This window comes from Balaenoptera physalus (assembly GCF_965194825.1).
Source record: "Balaenoptera physalus genome assembly, chromosome: 3".
In the NCBI taxonomy this organism is placed as follows: domain Eukaryota; kingdom Metazoa; phylum Chordata; class Mammalia; order Artiodactyla; family Balaenopteridae; genus Balaenoptera; species Balaenoptera physalus.
In genome coordinates, this window is record NC_138890.1 from 11,881,862 (window position 1) to 11,898,662 (window position 16,801).

The 16,801-nt window shown below is 56.3% G+C and overlaps 1 protein-coding gene across 4 annotated transcripts in view; it reads left to right on the forward strand.

The window, feature by feature from the left end:
• SIN3B (SIN3 transcription regulator family member B) overlaps nt 1-15,249 on the forward strand; it is a 38,139-nt gene extending 22,890 nt beyond the window's left edge. For 2 of the 4 annotated variants that reach the window (XM_082453358.1, XM_082453355.1), the window contains 11 exons: nt 2,556-2,763; nt 4,057-4,173; nt 5,580-5,818; nt 6,555-6,738; nt 7,499-8,102; nt 8,318-8,487; nt 11,000-11,173; nt 11,462-11,554; nt 12,706-12,800; nt 13,010-13,214; nt 13,314-15,249. In XM_082453358.1, coding sequence (XP_082309484.1) covers nt 2,556-2,763; nt 4,057-4,173; nt 5,580-5,818; nt 6,555-6,738; nt 7,499-8,102; nt 8,318-8,487; nt 11,000-11,173; nt 11,462-11,554; nt 12,706-12,800; nt 13,010-13,214; nt 13,314-13,544 — 2,320 coding nt within the window. In that variant the 3' untranslated portion in view covers nt 13,545-15,249. The remainder of the gene's footprint in view (nt 1-2,555; nt 2,764-4,056; nt 4,174-5,579; nt 5,819-6,554; nt 6,739-7,498; nt 8,103-8,317; nt 8,488-10,999; nt 11,174-11,461; nt 11,555-12,705; nt 12,801-13,009; nt 13,215-13,313) is intronic. The other 2 variants (XM_082453356.1, XM_082453357.1) reach the window with 2 other exon arrangements.
• The last annotated feature ends 1,552 nt before the right edge of the window (nt 15,250-16,801 follow it).

A 16,801-nucleotide genomic window follows, 5' to 3' on the forward strand; every position in this document is an offset into this window, starting at 1 on the left:
CCTCCCTACACTAATTACGGCGCAGCCAACCCAGGTGGCCACCGCCAGACACACGGCTCAGTCTCACCTCGTCGTCTGGGTTTTGTTTTCTAATACGTCTTGTACGTCCCTCTTCATCTCTAGGTTCCCTCTGCAAGTTTATTCCTTACCGTGTCTGCATTGGCATCCCCACGGCGTGGGTGCATTTTGCCGAATGCACCTTCACATTACCCCACATCCCCCTGTCTGTCAGGAGGCAGTGGTATCCTCTGAGTTCTTTCTGTGGTTTATTCCTTTGTTTATTCATTCACCGCGGGTTGCAAAAGAGAGCATCTCAACAGTATTTATCACCTTTTGGTGACCCAAGGTAGATGCTTGATTTCTCCCTTTATTACAGTGGCAGGGTGATGAGTCGCTTTCCTGTCTCATCAGGCCAACTAGGAACTGAAAAGGGGACCAATTTCTTTGGCGTTACATGAACTCATGAATTTAAACACATTCGATGTGTCTCAATACATTTTAAGCTGAGGAAACTGAGGCCCAGAATGGATACCTCTCACTCTCTCCAGGATAAGCTCTCGTAAGAGAGCTTTGCCTGGTGATGGGCGAGTTCAGGGGGATGCGGCCTGGAAGCCCACCCTTCGCTCATCCTCTGCTCTCGGGATCTGAGTGTGGCTGTTGAGTTTCACATAAATGGCATCACACTGTCAGGCTGGGCTGTAGTCTTCTCTTTTTTTCTTTTTTAAACTCAGCAATTCTTAGACCCGAACGATCGTTTTTAGCGACTGCACAGTGTATGTTCCATGGTTTTCTCAGCAGGGTCTGCAACAATGGATGTTTATCTCCAGTTTCCCCCGGTAATCCGTGCTGAGATTATGCTCTTGGGCTGGGATACCCAAAGGTCGAGTTAGGGTCATCAGGAGGTGCTTCCTTGGTGGTCCCAAGAGTGTACACACATCAGGGTGACCTTTTCACTTGGATTAACTTTCTGGGGCTGCTAAAGATCTGTTAACGCTCTGAAAAACCACCCAGAGCAGGGTGGCAGGCGTCACACAGTCTCGGCTAAAACGTGGCTGGTTTTTTACGTGGATTTGGACACGCTCACATCGACGTACATCTGCGCAGCTCAGAATCCAGTGCTCTGAGCTCGGTCAGGGTCAGCTATTCCCGTTTCGACATGTGAGCAGCAGTTAGAGACTCCAGGCGGGGGAGAGGGCCATGGGAGGGTGCAGCAGAGCGGAGAAATGAAGCGGCTTCTGCTCGCGCATCTTGACCTGATGCCCAGCTGGGTTAGCGTTCACGCCCACCCCCCTCCCCACCATGAGGCCTGTGTTTGCATGGGCAAGCTTCTTTCTGGGTTTGTACACCCACGGGCAGCTGAGTGCAGTGGCCCAGAGAGCTGTCACCTGGTGACAGCGTGGCTGGAGTTGGGGCTGGAGTGGGGTAAGCCTCCCCTTCAGAGTGGTTTATCCCGCTGTAACCTCAGGCATCCTCTGCACCGATGTTGATGATGTCTCCCTTCCCTGCATTTCCGTTGGCTTGCGGGTTTTCCTTGTGATCTGAGTTGGCGGGGGGTCCTTACAGGCGGGCCGCCTCGGGGCACATAGTTAATGAGGGGAGACTGCCAGGCTTAGTCATGGCAGGATCATCACACCAGCTGTCAAAATATCTGCACCCTTTCTGTAGGATTTGATACTCATTTAAACATTAATGCAGATGACATTGGGGGTCAGTTGTGTTAAAATCTTCCTGTCGACATGCACGACCATTACGTGATGAGAATTTGTCTAGGGAGGGGGTCTCCCTCGTGAGGGAGGAAGGCCCTGGAGCAGGGAGGCAGATTTTATCTGTCAAGGGCCAAGGGTCACTGCTAACCAGCTTCTGGCATTATGCGCAAGCAGCCACAGGCAATACTAAGCGAGTGGCCGTGACCGACTATTTACAGACAGATGTGGGGAGGTTGACTAGTTTGCTGATCCTTGGCCTAATGCCCGGCCTCTTCCAGTCAGGGGACATTGCCGACCCCAGCTGCCGCCAGGCCAGGTCATCTTATCTGGCGTGTTCAAGGACCTCCCGCAAGTGGTGGGGCCTGGTTGGTGGCAGAGGCTGGAGGGCAGATTCACACACGCGGCAGCTTCACGCGTGTTGGATGCTTGTCCTGCCTCTCGCCCCTCCTCTCTGATGTTGATTCTGACCACCTTTAACTGCCGGCATCAACGTGAAGCCATTTTAACATCTCTAGATCATTCTCAGAAGGCCCTCGGGATGCTACTTACCATTTGTCTTTATTTCTTTTTTTTTTTTTTAGACTTTAAAAAAAAAAAAAATTGAAGTATAGTTGATTTACAGTGTTGTGTTAGTTTTTGGTGTACAGCAAAGGGATTCAGATATATATATTTATTCTTTCTCAGATTCTGTTCTATTATAGGTTATTATAAGATACCAAATATAGTTTCCTGTGCTATACAGTAGGACCTTGTTGTTTATCTATTTTATATATAGTAGTGTGTATTTGCTAATCCCAAACTCCTAATTTGTCCCTCCCACCTCCCTCCGACTTGTCTTTATTTCTGAAGGAAATTTCCAGAACTCTTTGCACAGTTCAAGTCCTTCCTGGGGGTGAAAGAGCTGTCCTTCGCCCCACCCATGAGTGACAGATCCGGGGATGGAATAAGCCGGGAAATCGACTACGCCTCATGCAAGCGCATCGGATCCAGCTACCGGGCGCTCCCCAAAACCTACCAGCAGCCCAAGTGCAGCGGGAGGACAGCCATCTGCAAGGAGGTAGCACTTCCCGGGGCTCACGTCAGCTTGTGTGCTGCATGCTCCTTACCCCCTCCTGTGTTCCACGTGGAAGACCGAGTGTTGATCCCCCCGATAGTGAATGGTGGATGGTGCCGGGATGTGCCAAAACAAAATGCATGGGTAGAGATGACAGTTTCTCACCCTGCTGGTGGTTCTGGCAAGCCGCAGAGCACACGGCGCCAGCATAGGGTTTGGCTTGTTCCTCCGTCATTTAGACTGAGATTTATTTCTGCCCTGAGCCCACTCTGTTCCAGGTTCACTGCCCTCAGCATGTTTCTGTTTAGCTTGACCACTGAACACTTTTTCAGGGTTAGTAGACAGGCTTACTGCATTTCCAGAATTCAAGAGTGCCTGCTGGCTTCCAGGATATGTAGTCTGGGAGTCAGCAGACTATGGCCCATGAGCCAAATCCGGCCCACTGCCTGTGTTTGTAAGTAAAGTTTTATTGGCAAACAGACATGCCCATTTGTTTACATACTGCCTGCGGCTGCTTTACCAGGACGAGAGCAGAGTTGAGTACAGGCGTGCCTTGGAGCTATTGTGGGTTTGGTTCCAGAGCACTGCAATAAAGCAAACATCGCAATAAAGCCAGTCACACAAATTTTTTGGTCTCCCAGTGCATATAAAAGTTATGTTTATACTGTACTGTAGCCTATTAAGTGCGCAGTAGTGTTACGTCTGAACAAAACAGTGTATATACTTTAATTTAAAATATTTTATTGCTAAAATATGCTAACCATCATCTGAGCCTTCAGCGAGTCACTGATCACAGATCCCTGTAACAAATATAATAATAATGAAAAAGCTTGAAATATTGTGAGAATCACCAAAGTGTGACACAGAGACACAAAGTGAGCAAACGCTGTTGGAAAAAATGGCACCGATAAGCTTGCTCGATGCAGGGTTGCCGCAAACCTTCACATTGTTTAAAAAAAAAAAAAAAAAAGCAGTATCTGTGAAGTGCAATAAAACGATGTATCCCTGTAGACCTGACAGACCAAATGACCTGCAGAACCTAAAATATTTATCTGGCCCTTTACAGAGAAAGTTTGCCAACCCCAAAGTATTGATAGTAAGATTTCTTCACTTGATCAAAGCCACGTTTTCCCTTAAAACCACTTTAAAAGTAATTTTACTATTTGTATGATAAGGTAATTTCCTGTAAAATCAGTATTGTTACTTATCCTCGTATCTTCTACGCTGGACAACACAGTAAACCACTCTGGCAGCGGGGGCCTGCCGCGCTGGTCACGGCATTTCCTCTTGGTGCAGGTGCTGAACGACACCTGGGTGTCCTTCCCCTCCTGGTCAGAGGACTCCACCTTCGTCAGCTCCAAGAAGACGCCCTACGAGGAGCAGCTGCACCGCTGTGAGGACGAGCGTTTCGAGGTGTGTGTGCGGGCCCGCCTTCTCCACGGCCCTGCCCTCGCTTTCCCCACTTCATCTCCTCTGCACCCTGGGACTTATCAGTGATCCTCCTTGAGCCCTCTGGTCTCCTTCAGAGTATCAGGGATTCCAGTGCTTTCCAGCAGGGGGCAGCTCCTGAAAGCCTCCCTTTTCTGCCTTGCTGGCCTCCAGGCTGGCTAGGCGTTGGTACTGTGTGTGTGTGGTTTCATTAACTAAAATTAGGTTCACTTAAGTTAATTTTTTTAATAGAAATTTTTACTGAGATCATTGTAGGTTCACATGCAGCTTAAAAAATAACACAGAGTGATCCGGGTGCCCTTTCCCCAGTGGTAACAGCTTGTAAATCTCTGGCACGGTGTCAGAGCCGGGATATGGACATTGACCCGGCCATGATCTTCTTCACGTCTCCCTAGTTGGACTTGTATTCGTGGGGGGGGCGCGGGGGGGGCAGGGTATCTTGTGCACAAGCACGCGCATGTGTGTTTAGCTCTGTGCGGTTCTCTCACCTGTGGAGCTCCATGTATCCAGCACCACAGCCAAGATACTGAACAGTTCCCCCAGCAGGAGGATCTCTCACACTGTTCCCTTATATCCCCATCCACCTCCCTCCCCAATTCCCAGCATCCGTCAGCCTGTCCTCCACCTCCTTCACTTTGTCCTAAGTGGAATCAGTCACACGGTATATAACTTTTGGGGATTGGCTCCCCCCAGCACATGTTCTGGGGAGTCACCCAGGGGCTGTATGTACCACGCGTCCCTTCCTCTGCATTGCTGAGTGTAACGTGCTTTTTTTTTTTTTTTTTTAATTAATTAATTTATTTATTTATGGCTGTGTTGGGTCTTCGTTTCTGTGCGAGGGCTTTCTCTAGTTGCGGCAAGCGGGGGCCACTCTTCATCGCGGTGCGCGGGCCTCTCACTATCATGGCCTCTCTTGTTGCGGAGCACAGGCTCCAGACGCGCAGGCTCAGTAATTGTGGCTCACGGGCCCAGTTGCTCCGCGGCACGTGGGATCTTCCCAGACCAGGGCTCGAACCCGTGTCCCCTGCATCAGCAGGCAGATTCTTAACCACTGCGCCACCAGGGAAGCCCCTGTAACGTGCTTCTGATGCCTGTGGAAAGGGTCAGCCTAGGACCCGTTCCCCTCCTCAGATGGGTCCACCAGTGGTGAGGTCCAGGTGACGCCATCATCGCCCAGGTCTGGACCGGCCCTCTCACCCCCGTAACCAGCTGTGCTCGCTCCAGTCCCCCGGACCCACGTCAGGGCCACCACACCCTGATGTCTGTCGTCCCCTCCTCAGTTCTGCACATCCCTTCTGCCAGCCCAGGCCCGTCCCTAGGGCCCCGCTGACGCCCCGACAGCTGACCCCTTTCTGCTTTCTTTTCCATAGTTAGACGTTGTCCTGGAGACCAACCTGGCCACGATCCGGGTGTTGGAAAGCGTGCAGAAGAAGCTCTCCCGGATGGCGCCGGAAGACCAGGAGAAGTTCCGGCTGGACGACTGTCTGGGAGGCACGTCGGAGGTGATCCAGCGCCGCGCCATCCACCGCATTTATGGCGACAAGGCTCCGGAGATCATTGAGAGCCTCAAGAAGAACCCTGTCACTGCTGTCCCCGTCGTCCTGAAAAGGTGTCCTCACGCTTCTGACCACCCTGCCTGCTGCAGGGAGCCCCCCAGCAGCTCATTAGTGCTGTGTGTCACGGGTGTAATCGTGAGGGGGTCCCTGGCGTCTCAGTCTGGTTGACTACAGTGTTCTCCAGTCTTGCTTCATCTCCCCATTCCACTCTCGAGAGGAAAGCACAACTGTCAACAGTTGTTTGTGTCCTCCTGGAACCTTTTGCCATGCACATAATCATATCTAAACATGAACATGAAAGGTAACTACTTTAAAGCACAAATGGGACCATCCTGTATCACGGCTTGCCTTTTGTTTAATCATATGTTTGGGACCCTCACTGTGCCGGTGAACATGTATTGGTTAAGCGGCTGCCCTCAGCCAGGTGCTGTGCCCAGCCCTGGGGCTGCAGAGCCAAGCGAGCCCGACACAGTCCCTTCCATTGCAGGGTTCACAGTTGAGCAAGGGAGCCCGGTGGTCGAGCCAGCAGCTGCATAGAGCGCAGTCAGTTCTGTGGGCCAGGACAGCGATGTTTGAGAAACCATAAAACTGGCTGTGCGGGTTCCACGGGGCCGTTACCCCTCCCTCCTTTATACAGCACAGAGCCCACTGCACAGGCCTGGAGCTGGCTGTCCCGAGTGTGGAACGTGTCCAGTGGGTCTGTGGGTGGAAGACAGGCTGGCCCTGCACAGGGATGACTCGGGCGGGTGTCCCGGGCTGTCCCTGTGCTGAGCCCCTCTGGCCCTGCAGGCTGAAGGCCAAAGAGGAGGAGTGGCGGGAGGCCCAGCAGGGCTTCAACAAGATCTGGCGGGAGCAGTATGAGAAGGCGTACCTCAAGTCCCTGGACCACCAGGCCGTGAACTTCAAGCAGAACGACACCAAGGCCCTTCGCTCCAAGAGCTTGCTCAATGAGATTGAGAGCGTCTATGACGAGGTGAGGCCCTCCTCAGCCGGGGTCGGGGCAGGCTGCCCGCGCCCAAGCTCTGGCTCTCCTGGCCTCGGGCAGATGGCCAGCTCTCTTGGGTCTCCGTTGCCCTCGCAGGGCTGCGTAGGGGTGAGGATGGGTGTTTCCGTAGCACCCAGCATAGGGCTGGCCCAGGAGGCGGATTGAGGCCACCCTGCCATTGTCAGCAGAGAGGGGCGACTAGGGCTGACCATGCTCTTGTGTGGCTCTGGACTCAGTGAGGGGAGTGGTTGGCGTGGGCTGGTGAACGGGAGCGAGCAGGTGGGAGGCTTGTGCCGGCACCGGGTGATGGCAGGACCATGGAAGGGCTGGTGGCAGGTGGGGAAAGGACAGAGGCAGGGGACGTTGCGGGGTGGTGACGGACCGAGTGTGCAGGGCTGGGGGGGCCGGGGCTGGAGTGCAAGCAGTCGCAGGTCTTCCGGGGTCTAGCCAAGTGTCTGTGAACGAATGATGGTGGGCAGAGGCCCGTGGTCCTCCCTGAGCCTTCCTCACCCCCGAGGCAGCCTGGGTCAGCTGGACTTGAATAATCAGGGTGCCGCTCCCCTCGTTTCCCCCAGCCTCTGAGTGCTGCTGCAGGCCTTGGTAGTGGGAGTTCGGCCTCGTTTTGGTCCCAGAGCTCAGCTGGGCCCCCAACCACTGTGATGCCCTCAGAGCCCCATGGCCCTGGACCCCCTACTTGGAGTTCTCCCAGTGGGCCGCTTCCCGTCTCACGGCCGCCCTGTCTCCCCAGCACCAGGAGCAGCACTCGGAGGGCCGCAGCGCCCCCTCCAGCGAGCCGCACCTCATCTTCGTGTACGAGGACCGGCAGATCCTGGAGGACGCGGCCGCCCTCATCAGCTACTACGTGAAGCGGCAGCCGGCCATCCAGAAGGAGGACCAGGGCACCATCCACCAGCTGGTGCACCAGTTCGTGCCCAGCCTCTTCTTCTCCCAGCAGCTGGACCTGGGCGCGTCCGAGGACTCCGCCGATGAGGGCCGGGGGAGCCCCCAGGGGCAGAGTGCAGACCCTGGTGACCGGAAGAAGCCAGCGCCCGGACCGCAGAGCAGCGCCCCGGAGGAGAAGGGGGCCTCGGGCGAGGCGCCGGCCACGGAGCAGCCGCCGCCGCAGCACAAGCCCCTGGATGACGTCTACAGCCTCTTCTTCGCCAACAACAACTGGTATTTCTTCCTGCGCCTCCATCAGACCCTGTGCTCCAGGCTTCTGAAGATCTACCGCCAGGCACAGAAGCAGCTCCTGGAGTACCGGACGGAGAAGGAAAGGGAGAAACTGCTCTGCGAGGGCCGCCGGGAGAAGGGCAACGACCCCGCCATGGAGCTGCGGCTGAAGCAGCCAAGTGAGCCCCTGGGCCCAGGGGTGACACCGTGGGGGCTTGCCTCTGAGATCCGGGAGGGGAGGCGGGCCCGCCGAGCAGCCGCCCCAGAGCTACGGGCCACCTGCGGTGGGAGGCGGTGAACGTGGGCTGCTCACGTTCACTGGAGACTCCAGATCCTTCCCGGTGGTGGCCGCGTGGGAGCCGGGCCCTCGGTGACCACGGTGCCGCCCCCTCAGGTGAGGTGGAGCTGGAGGAGTACTACCCGGCCTTCCTGGACATGGTGCGGAGCCTGCTGGAGGGCAGCATCGACCCCACGCAGTACGAGGACACCCTGCGCGAGATGTTCACCATCCACGCCTACGTGGGCTTCACCATGGACAAGCTGGTGCAGAGCATCGCCCGGCAGGTGAGCAGGCGCGGGCGGGCGGCGGGCAGCACCTCCCTGCGCGTCCCTTCCTTCACTCCTGCGCCTGCGGTTGATCCCGTGCTTGGCACCTTTCCTTTTTTTTTCAATTAAGGTAGAATTCTTGTAATGTAAAATTCTCCAGTTTTAAGTGAACGTTTCAGTGGAATTTAGCACATTTGCAGTGTTGTGCAACCATCGTTTCTGACTAGTTCTAGAACATTTCCATCTTCCCCCAAAGAAACTCTGTCTCCATTAGCAGTCACTCCCCATCTCTCCTCTCCCAGCCCTTTTCTGTCTCTCTGGATTTGCCTGTTCTGGGTATTCCACATAAACAGAATCACGTACTATGTGGCCTTTTTGTGTCTGGCTTCTTTCACTCAGCATAACGTTTTTAAGGTTCATCCACATTGTAGCGTGTGTTAGTATATCATCCATTTTTATGGTCAGATAACATTCCGTTGTGTGGATGGACCACGTTGTGTTCTTCCATTCATCCGTTGATGGACACTTGGGTTGTTTCCACCTTATGGCGATGGCGACCAGTGCTGCTGTGGGTGTGCGTGTGCGAGGATATGTCTGAGCCCCTGTTGAAAAACCTTTCATGAGGGTTGTTTGGCAATATGTAAAGAACCTTTGGCCCACTTTTCCTGGGGGGGGAATGTCAGTGACGTGCATCAGCATCACGCACGGCTGAAGGCCAACAAGAGGAAATTGGTCATAAGTATATAAACAGCAAAGCCCCAGACAAGTCGGGTGTGGTCCCGGGACGTGGGTCCTGCTTGGTGACCACTCGAGTTGTTGTTCAGCTTGACTTTCATTTCCTGGTTATCAAGTGAGGCTGTTCATCATAAAGTGGAAAAGAAGCAGAGGAAGGAATGATGTCATTGCTCTGCCACGCAGGTACAGTTACTAGAAACATTTTAAAGATGGCAGTTCCTTCCAGGTTTTACAGATTTCTTATTGAAGTAAAACACATACAGAAAAGTGCCGACTCCTCAGTGTGCAGCCCGGTGGGTCTTCACAAATGGACACCCCACCCGTGCCCCCTCCAGCCACCCCCCACTCACGGGCACCCGCTGCCGATTTCTGACACTGGGATAGAGTCCCTGGTTTTGAAGCTGTATAAACTCAGCATCTGGCTATGTCCAGGCAGCGTGATTCTCTGAGATTCCTGTCTGCTGAGATGCCCGTTGGCTCCTTCATCGTCCACCAGGGAAGGATTCCAGGGAGGAGCTCCCATTTGGGCCCTTGGAGCAGCGCTTTGCATCCCCTGTGGGCCGTATGTGTGCGTGACCTCTGCTCCCCCAGGTGGGGTGCAGGCAGGCACAGCCAGCCTTGGGGGAAGCTTCCAGATTCCTGGCCCACTCTGGTCCTGCCCAGGGGCGGGGTGTTAGTGGTAGAGAAGGAGGGCTCTCTCATCTCTCCTGGACCGAGCGAGTCGGCTCCCAACAGGCCACAGCTCTCAGGACGGCGGCCCCATCTGTAGCACCAGGAGGATTGGACCATATACTTTGACTCATGCCTTTTTAAAAAAAAAAACTCCTTCTCTCCACAAATGTCTCCGGTAAAACCTGTTTTAAAAGATAAAAGACGCAATAAAAATGGAGCTGTTTAGTTGGAGGCATAGTGAGGGCAGGACCCCCACGTGTGGCTCACAGGGCCCCTCCATGCAACACCTGTAACCTGCAGCGTTGTATCCACACTCTTTACTTCCTTTTATTTATTTTTTAAATTAGGATTTCTTATTTTCAGTAACAGCAGCTAATGTTGATTGGGAATGTGCCGGATGTCAGGCACCGTATGAGACCCACGTGTGTCCACGCGTCAGCAGAGGGACACACACAGCAGAGCCTGAGGCCACTCAGCAGAGGGACACACAGAGCAGAGCCTGAGGCCCTAAGCCTGCAGTAGCCTGTCTGGGCCACAGCTCGCGCGCAGAGGGGCCGACTCGATGCCGGCTCCGTCTGACCCTGCGGCCTCGGCTTTTTCCAATCCTTGTGTCATCCTAAGCCTAAAGGTTTTAAGTATGTTTATCGGTATTAAAGGAATTACTTGTGTTTATGACTGAACACTGGGGGAAGATAATCACTGCTTTTATGATTACCATCCCCATTTTGGCACATTTTCTTCTGTATTTTTTCTGTGCGTTTCTCATACCCAGGCAGGGTTTGCTGGTCTGCTCTAGTTTGCTCTGGTTTGCTGTTGTCTGGTTTGGTCTAGTTTGGTCTTGTTTTTGGTCTGGTCCAGTTTGCTAGTTTGCTCTGATTTAGTCTGGTCTGGTCTGCCCCAGTCTGGTCTGGTTTAGTCTGGTCTAGTTTGCTCTGGTCTGCATCCGGCATGGAGGTCGCCCTGCACAGCCTGCTGGACGCTGGTCTTCGCCCCCACCCTGTGGACTTTGCCACACCGTCTCTGGGTGAGGTGGGGGCTCCAGCAGGAGGTGGGAGCGGTGGCTGTGCCTCACCCCTCCTGGCGGGCACACGCCAGGCACCCACCGGCCCTCCCTCCCCGGCAGCTGCACCACCTCGTGAGCGACGATGTCTGTCTGAAGGTGGTGGAGCTCTACCTGAACGAGAAGAAGCGGGGCGCTGCCGGCGGCAACCTGTCCTCCCGCTGTGTCCGCGCCGCCAGGGAGACCAGCTATCAGTGGAAGGCCGAGCGGTGCATGGCTGACGAGAACTGCTTTAAGGTGAGAGGCCAGCCACACTCAGCCCCACGCAAGGCTGGGGGGAGCACGGCGGGCGCCCACGACAGGAGCCCAGTACCGTGTGCTGCTTTCGCTGGGCCTCTGGATGCAGGCCCCGGCCCCGGAGGGCACCACAGGGCCTGTGAGGTGGGCGCCCAGCACGTGGTTCCTCAAGGAAGGATGGGGCTTGGAGGCTGGTGAAGAGGGATCATTGATGACCTTTTGACCTCATCCTCTGCCGGCCTGGGCTGTTCTCGTGGCTTCAGGCTGTTTGTCCCCCTCCTTCCCCAGGTGATGTTCCTCCAGCGGAAAGGGCAGGTGATCATGACCATTGAGCTCCTGGACACCGAGGAAGCCCAGACAGAGGACCCACTAGAGGTGCAGGTGAGGACCGCAGCCCTGTGCTCTGTGCCTTGTTCACACCGTGGGGGCCGGGAGCAGCCACAGGCAGCATCGTGGGGCTCCCACCACGGGAGCCCAGGCACATGCTGGCTGAGCACAGGCCGCAAAACGTCCACCAGAGAAGCCTCTGTGCAGGCTGAACGCTCTCCTTGGAAATGCAACGGGAGGTGGGAGTTGCGGGTGGCCTCTCAGGAGCCAGGGGTGTGTGTCCCAGGGCCGGAAGGCCGTGTGGGAGCCAGGCCAGCTTCCCCCCTAACCCTGGCTCCTGCCACCTGCTGCCGACACCATGCCATCCGCCCATGGCCAGCCCAGTCACTCAGACCCCACGGCACGTGGCCGCTGCGCTCCCCGTGCATGAAGCTTAGAGCTCTGGTTGCCCCCCGACCACCAGGAGAAAACCCGCCTGGCCCACACGTTGAGGTGCACATTCCACTTGGTGCCCGCACGCCAGGGAGCAGGGCCCGGAAGCCCCAAGCCACCTTCACAGAGCTGGGGCACCACCCACCACAGCCTCGGGGGCTCCCTTCACAGCGCCCTTCGCTGGAAACACTTTCCAAAACAAGGGAGGGTAGGGGCCTGCACACCCGGTCCCTTCCAGAAGTTTCCAGCAAATGTGGTTTTGTTAAGCTTGAGTCTGGAGGAGCCTCGTGCTTTAACAGGGTGGTGAGCAGTTGAAGGCTCCCTTGGACGCTGCAGGCCGTGTCTGCCCTGGACCTGGTGACCCCTTCGGGCCCCGCCCTTTGCTCACCCGCAACTCCTGCCGGCTCTCTCCCTCTTCCTCCCTGCTGTTTGAGTCCTCATGTCTGTTCCTGCCCACACGTCCCCCAGACCCCGCTCCCCTCCGTGTCAGGGGCCTCCTGTTCCACGTGAACTTACCACGTGATGGATACAGAAAAGTCGTTACACAGCAGGGATTTATCCACTTAAGCACGAAAGGCCATAAATCATCTGAATGGTGGCCTGGGTGTGCGTGTCCCACTCCAGCTGAGCCCTTTATCGGGAGCTGCAGTCTGCTGGTCTCTGTCACACATCAGGGTCCTCCATAGCTGTTATCCTAGTGCTTCGGGAGGGGTGGGGACAAAGTCCCCGGGAGCCTCTGATGACCTGGGCTGTGTCTCCCTCTGTCCCCCAAGCACCTGGCTCGGTACGTGGAGCAGTACGTGGGGACCGAGGGTGCGTCCAGCTCGCCCACCGAGGGCTTCCTCCTGAAGCCTGTGTTCCTGCAGAGGTGAGCGGACTTCGGGCCCGGGGGCCTCTCCCACCGTTGCCAGCACCCAGCGTGACGGGGTTTTATTAGTTTTCACGGAATCAGAGGGTTTGGGTGGTGGTTTTCATTGCTTCAGATTGCGTTTCTCCAGCTCTGGGAGGTCAGGCATCTTCCCAGTGTTTCTGGGCCACAAGGACCTTCTAGTCTGCAGATCCTCCTCTCGCCCCCAGGAACCTCAAGAAGTTCCGCAGGTGGCAGTGTGAGCAGGTGCGCGCGCTGCGGGGCGAGGCCAAGAGCTCCTGGAAGCGGCTGGTCGGGGTGGAGAGCGCCTGCAACGTGGACTGCCGCTTCAAGCTCAGCACCCACAAGATGATGTTCATCGTCAACTCCGAGGACTACATGTACCGCCGCGGGACGCTCGGCCGGGCCAAGCAGGTGCCCCTCCCTGCCCACGTCCCGGGACCCTGGGGGCCAGCCCACAGCTGTCTGGGGTGCCTGGGCCATCCTGATTCTTCTCTCCCCCGCCCCCTGCAGGTGCAGCCCCTGGTCCTGCTGCGCCACCACCAGCACTTTGAGGAGTGGCACAGCCGCTGGCTGGAGGACAACGTGCCGGTGGAGGCAGCCAGCCTGGTGCAGGACTGGCTGATGGGCGAGGAGGACGAGGACATGGTGCCCTGCAAGACGCTCTGCGAGACGGCTCACGTGCACGGGCTGCCGGTGACCCGCTACCGAGTGCAGTACAGCCGCCGCCCGGCCTCGCCCTGACGCTCCCACACGGGCACCACGACTCGCACTTAGTGCAGTTGCTTCCTTGGCCTGCGTGTCCATCGGGCGTTTTCATGAACAGTGTGAGGGGAGCAGAGCGTCCCCCAGCCTTGCTGCTATGGGCTGTGAGCTCCAGAGAAGGGCGGGTTGTGTCGGCTCTCGGCCCCACGCTGCCATCCCTCTTGGCTTCCCCGCTTCCTTTGGGCCCGTCCTGTGCCAGACGTAAACCACCCCCCCCCCACCCCGCACTTGAACTCTAGGGGCTTAGTCCCCACTGGAAGGGGGAGGAGCAGTGCACCGGTCAAGGCACAAGAGAGTGCATTCACATGCCTGCTGGGCTACTCCCGTCACACGTGCCAAATCCCCAGGCTTGGGCACCGCTGGTCGTTTTCTGCGTTTGGTGAAAGTGGGTGAAGAGCCGCGCGAGGGCTCGCGTTCGGGAGGGGTCAGCGTTTGAGGGTCCCTGACATCGGAGGAGTCGGGCCCAGGTGGACCTGCTTGAAAAGCATGTCCTTCCCAAGCTTCTAGAAACATTTCCCAAGCTGGGCGACAACCTGCATCTGACAGTTCAGGCATCGGCTTGGCCCGGCGGGCGCCTGGGGTCCTCAGTCACTTTGAAAGTGAGAAGAGCCCTTTCAGCCAAGCTGTTGGGATCCTGTTTTGACATCCAGACGTAGAGTGGGCAGGCAGCACCAGAGCTGCCCAGAAGACCCCGCTCTAGAAAAAAAAGAGACTCAAACCCCATGTTGATCGGACAGCTGGACTCTGGACACGTGAGGGGAGGGGGCCTGGCCTGCCGCGCCCGCTGAGCTCGAGTGGTCCCACCCTGGGAGGGCCCTGGGGTGCGGTTGTGTACCTAAGATGGACATTCTAGAAGTATATATATGCACACACATATTTATTCCTTTATGCTCTCTTAGTGGTTGTAAGTTCTACAACGGCCAAGTCCCACGGCCTCTCTGGGGGTGACAGCCCTCTTCGTGGACTTCCGCATACCCGTCCCAACGCCTCCGTTCCGGCGGCCACCACCCGGGGCGGGTACCGTGTGAGGGGCAAAAGCTTCTTCTGTGCCAAGAATGCCAAGCAGTTCGGGCTAGGAACCAGCTTTTTGAACTTCCTGCACCGTGAGAAGCTCTGGCCGGGCCCCTGACACCATCAGCGAGTGGGCTCCACTGAGCCGTGGGCCTGGAAGAACCCCCGTGCAGCCGCCTCTGCCAGCCGCAGCCCTTGCCTTCCTGCAGCTGAGCTGTGCCAAACCCAAGGTTCTGGGAATCGGAGACGTGTTTCTAGAAGTTTACCTGTGGAACTCGAGGTTTGCAAAGCCTGTGACTCCAGGCCTGGGCGATTCCAAGGCCAACCTGTCCCACCTGGGTGTCTCCTCACCCGGGTTTTCTCACGTGTAATCCATGCACTTTGTACGCATCCTTGTTTTATAAGAAGGAAACTTATCAGAATTCCTGAACCAGACCCTCCCGGCAGCCGTCCTCCTCGGGAGCCCGCAGCCCCTCCTGTGCCCTCTGCCTGGGCCCGGGGTGCGGGCCATACCCCACCAAGCCCCCCACCCTGCATGCTTCTAGGGAGCATCTCTTCTGTTTTTGAAGAATTTCTGTTCTGGGGCTTGTTCTTCCTTTGCAGCTGTTTTGAATGTAGTTTTCCTTTTCTATTTATTTGCACATTAAAGTTAAAAATTAAATATTAATCTGAAGCTGTGAGGTTCGGTCAGTCATTTCCTGTGAGCAAATCTGGGGGTGACGTCTCACTGCCAGGGGAGTTGGCCTGACCGCAGGGAGTGTCAGCACAGGCGTGCCTGGGAGTCCTCAGACCCCATGTGGGGACCCCCAGTGGCTTCCCTGTGGCTGCGCAACAGGGTCCTGTTTCCCCCGGGGCACAGCCCCGCCTCCAGAGTGTTTTCTAGAATACAGTAAGTCCCCTACAGACAAACAAGTTCTGTTCCGAGAGCGCGTTCCCAAGTCCAATTTGTTCCAACGAAGTTAGCCTAGGTACCCAACTAACACCATCGGCTATATGGTACTGTACTGTAATCGGTTTATAATACTTTTCACACAAATAATACATTAAAAAAAATAAAACATTTTGAACCTTACAGTACAGTACCTTGAAAAGGGCAGTAGTACAGTACAACAGCTGGCATACAGGGCTGGCGTCAAGTGAACAGGTGAGAAGAGTTACTGACTGGAGGAGGCAGAGGAGGTGGGAGATAGTAGAGCTGAAGGACGGTCAGCAATAGGAGACGGAGGGCAAGCTGCAATTTCACTCACGCCCGACGCTGATGGAACCCACGTTCGCAACTTGAAGGTTCGTATGTAGGGGACTTGGTGTGTTCATTCCCCTCAGTTTTCGTATTTGCTGGAAATGAGAAGTGTTTCCTTCCAGTGTTGCACATGCAAAACAATCTGAAGACTGCAGCGTTTGCTGTGAGCTTTCTGTGCCTGCCCACCCGCTTCTGACACCAGGTGCAGAAGCCCACAGATGGCAGGGGTTGCGGGGTCTCTCCTTCCTCCAGCCCTACAAAACCACCCTCTGTGCTCTCTGGTCCCCCCTCCCAGCTGCCCCCCTGCCCCCTCCTTTCCTCTCACCTCCTGTGTCTTCACCATCATTGGGTCCCCTGAACATCTCCAGGACCCCCTCCTACCAGCCCCACACCTGCCTCCAGGTAAGAGGGAGCCCTCAGCTCTGCTTAGGGTCCTCTTAGCTGTCCCCCGACCCTGAGGCTTTTGCAGCGCAACTGGCCGACCCCCTCCCCTCACTCCCACTCAGTGCCCACTGCCAGGCCTCACCCGTTGGGTCCCTGAGCTCAGTTGGCCCTGCCTTCTGCCCAGCCCACCCTGCCCACCTGGCAAGTCCTCTCCCAAGAGTTGTCTCCAACCTTCCCAAGGGGCCACAGCTGCCTCCCAGGGACCCGCCCTACACGCCCCTGGCAGTGCACAACTCCCCAGAGGGTCAGAGCTCCTGGGGAGTTTGTGACCGAGGCTTGGTGCTGCCCTAGATGTCTCACATCCAGGGATGGCCAGGGCCCCCTCTGTGCTCCCAGACTGGCTTTTGTTGGAAGCCCTGAGAGGGGAGGCCTGGGAGGCAGATGGTGGATGCTGCAGCTCCCAGGAAGGACACCCGGTCCCAGGAGAGCAGACAAGAGCAGTCCCCAGGGACCTCTGTGGAGGGCAGAACTCTTGGCCCCAGGATTGCAGCCCTAGTGGACACCTCCCAGAAGAGTCCCTGCCCTCGAGTGGGCAGTGCCT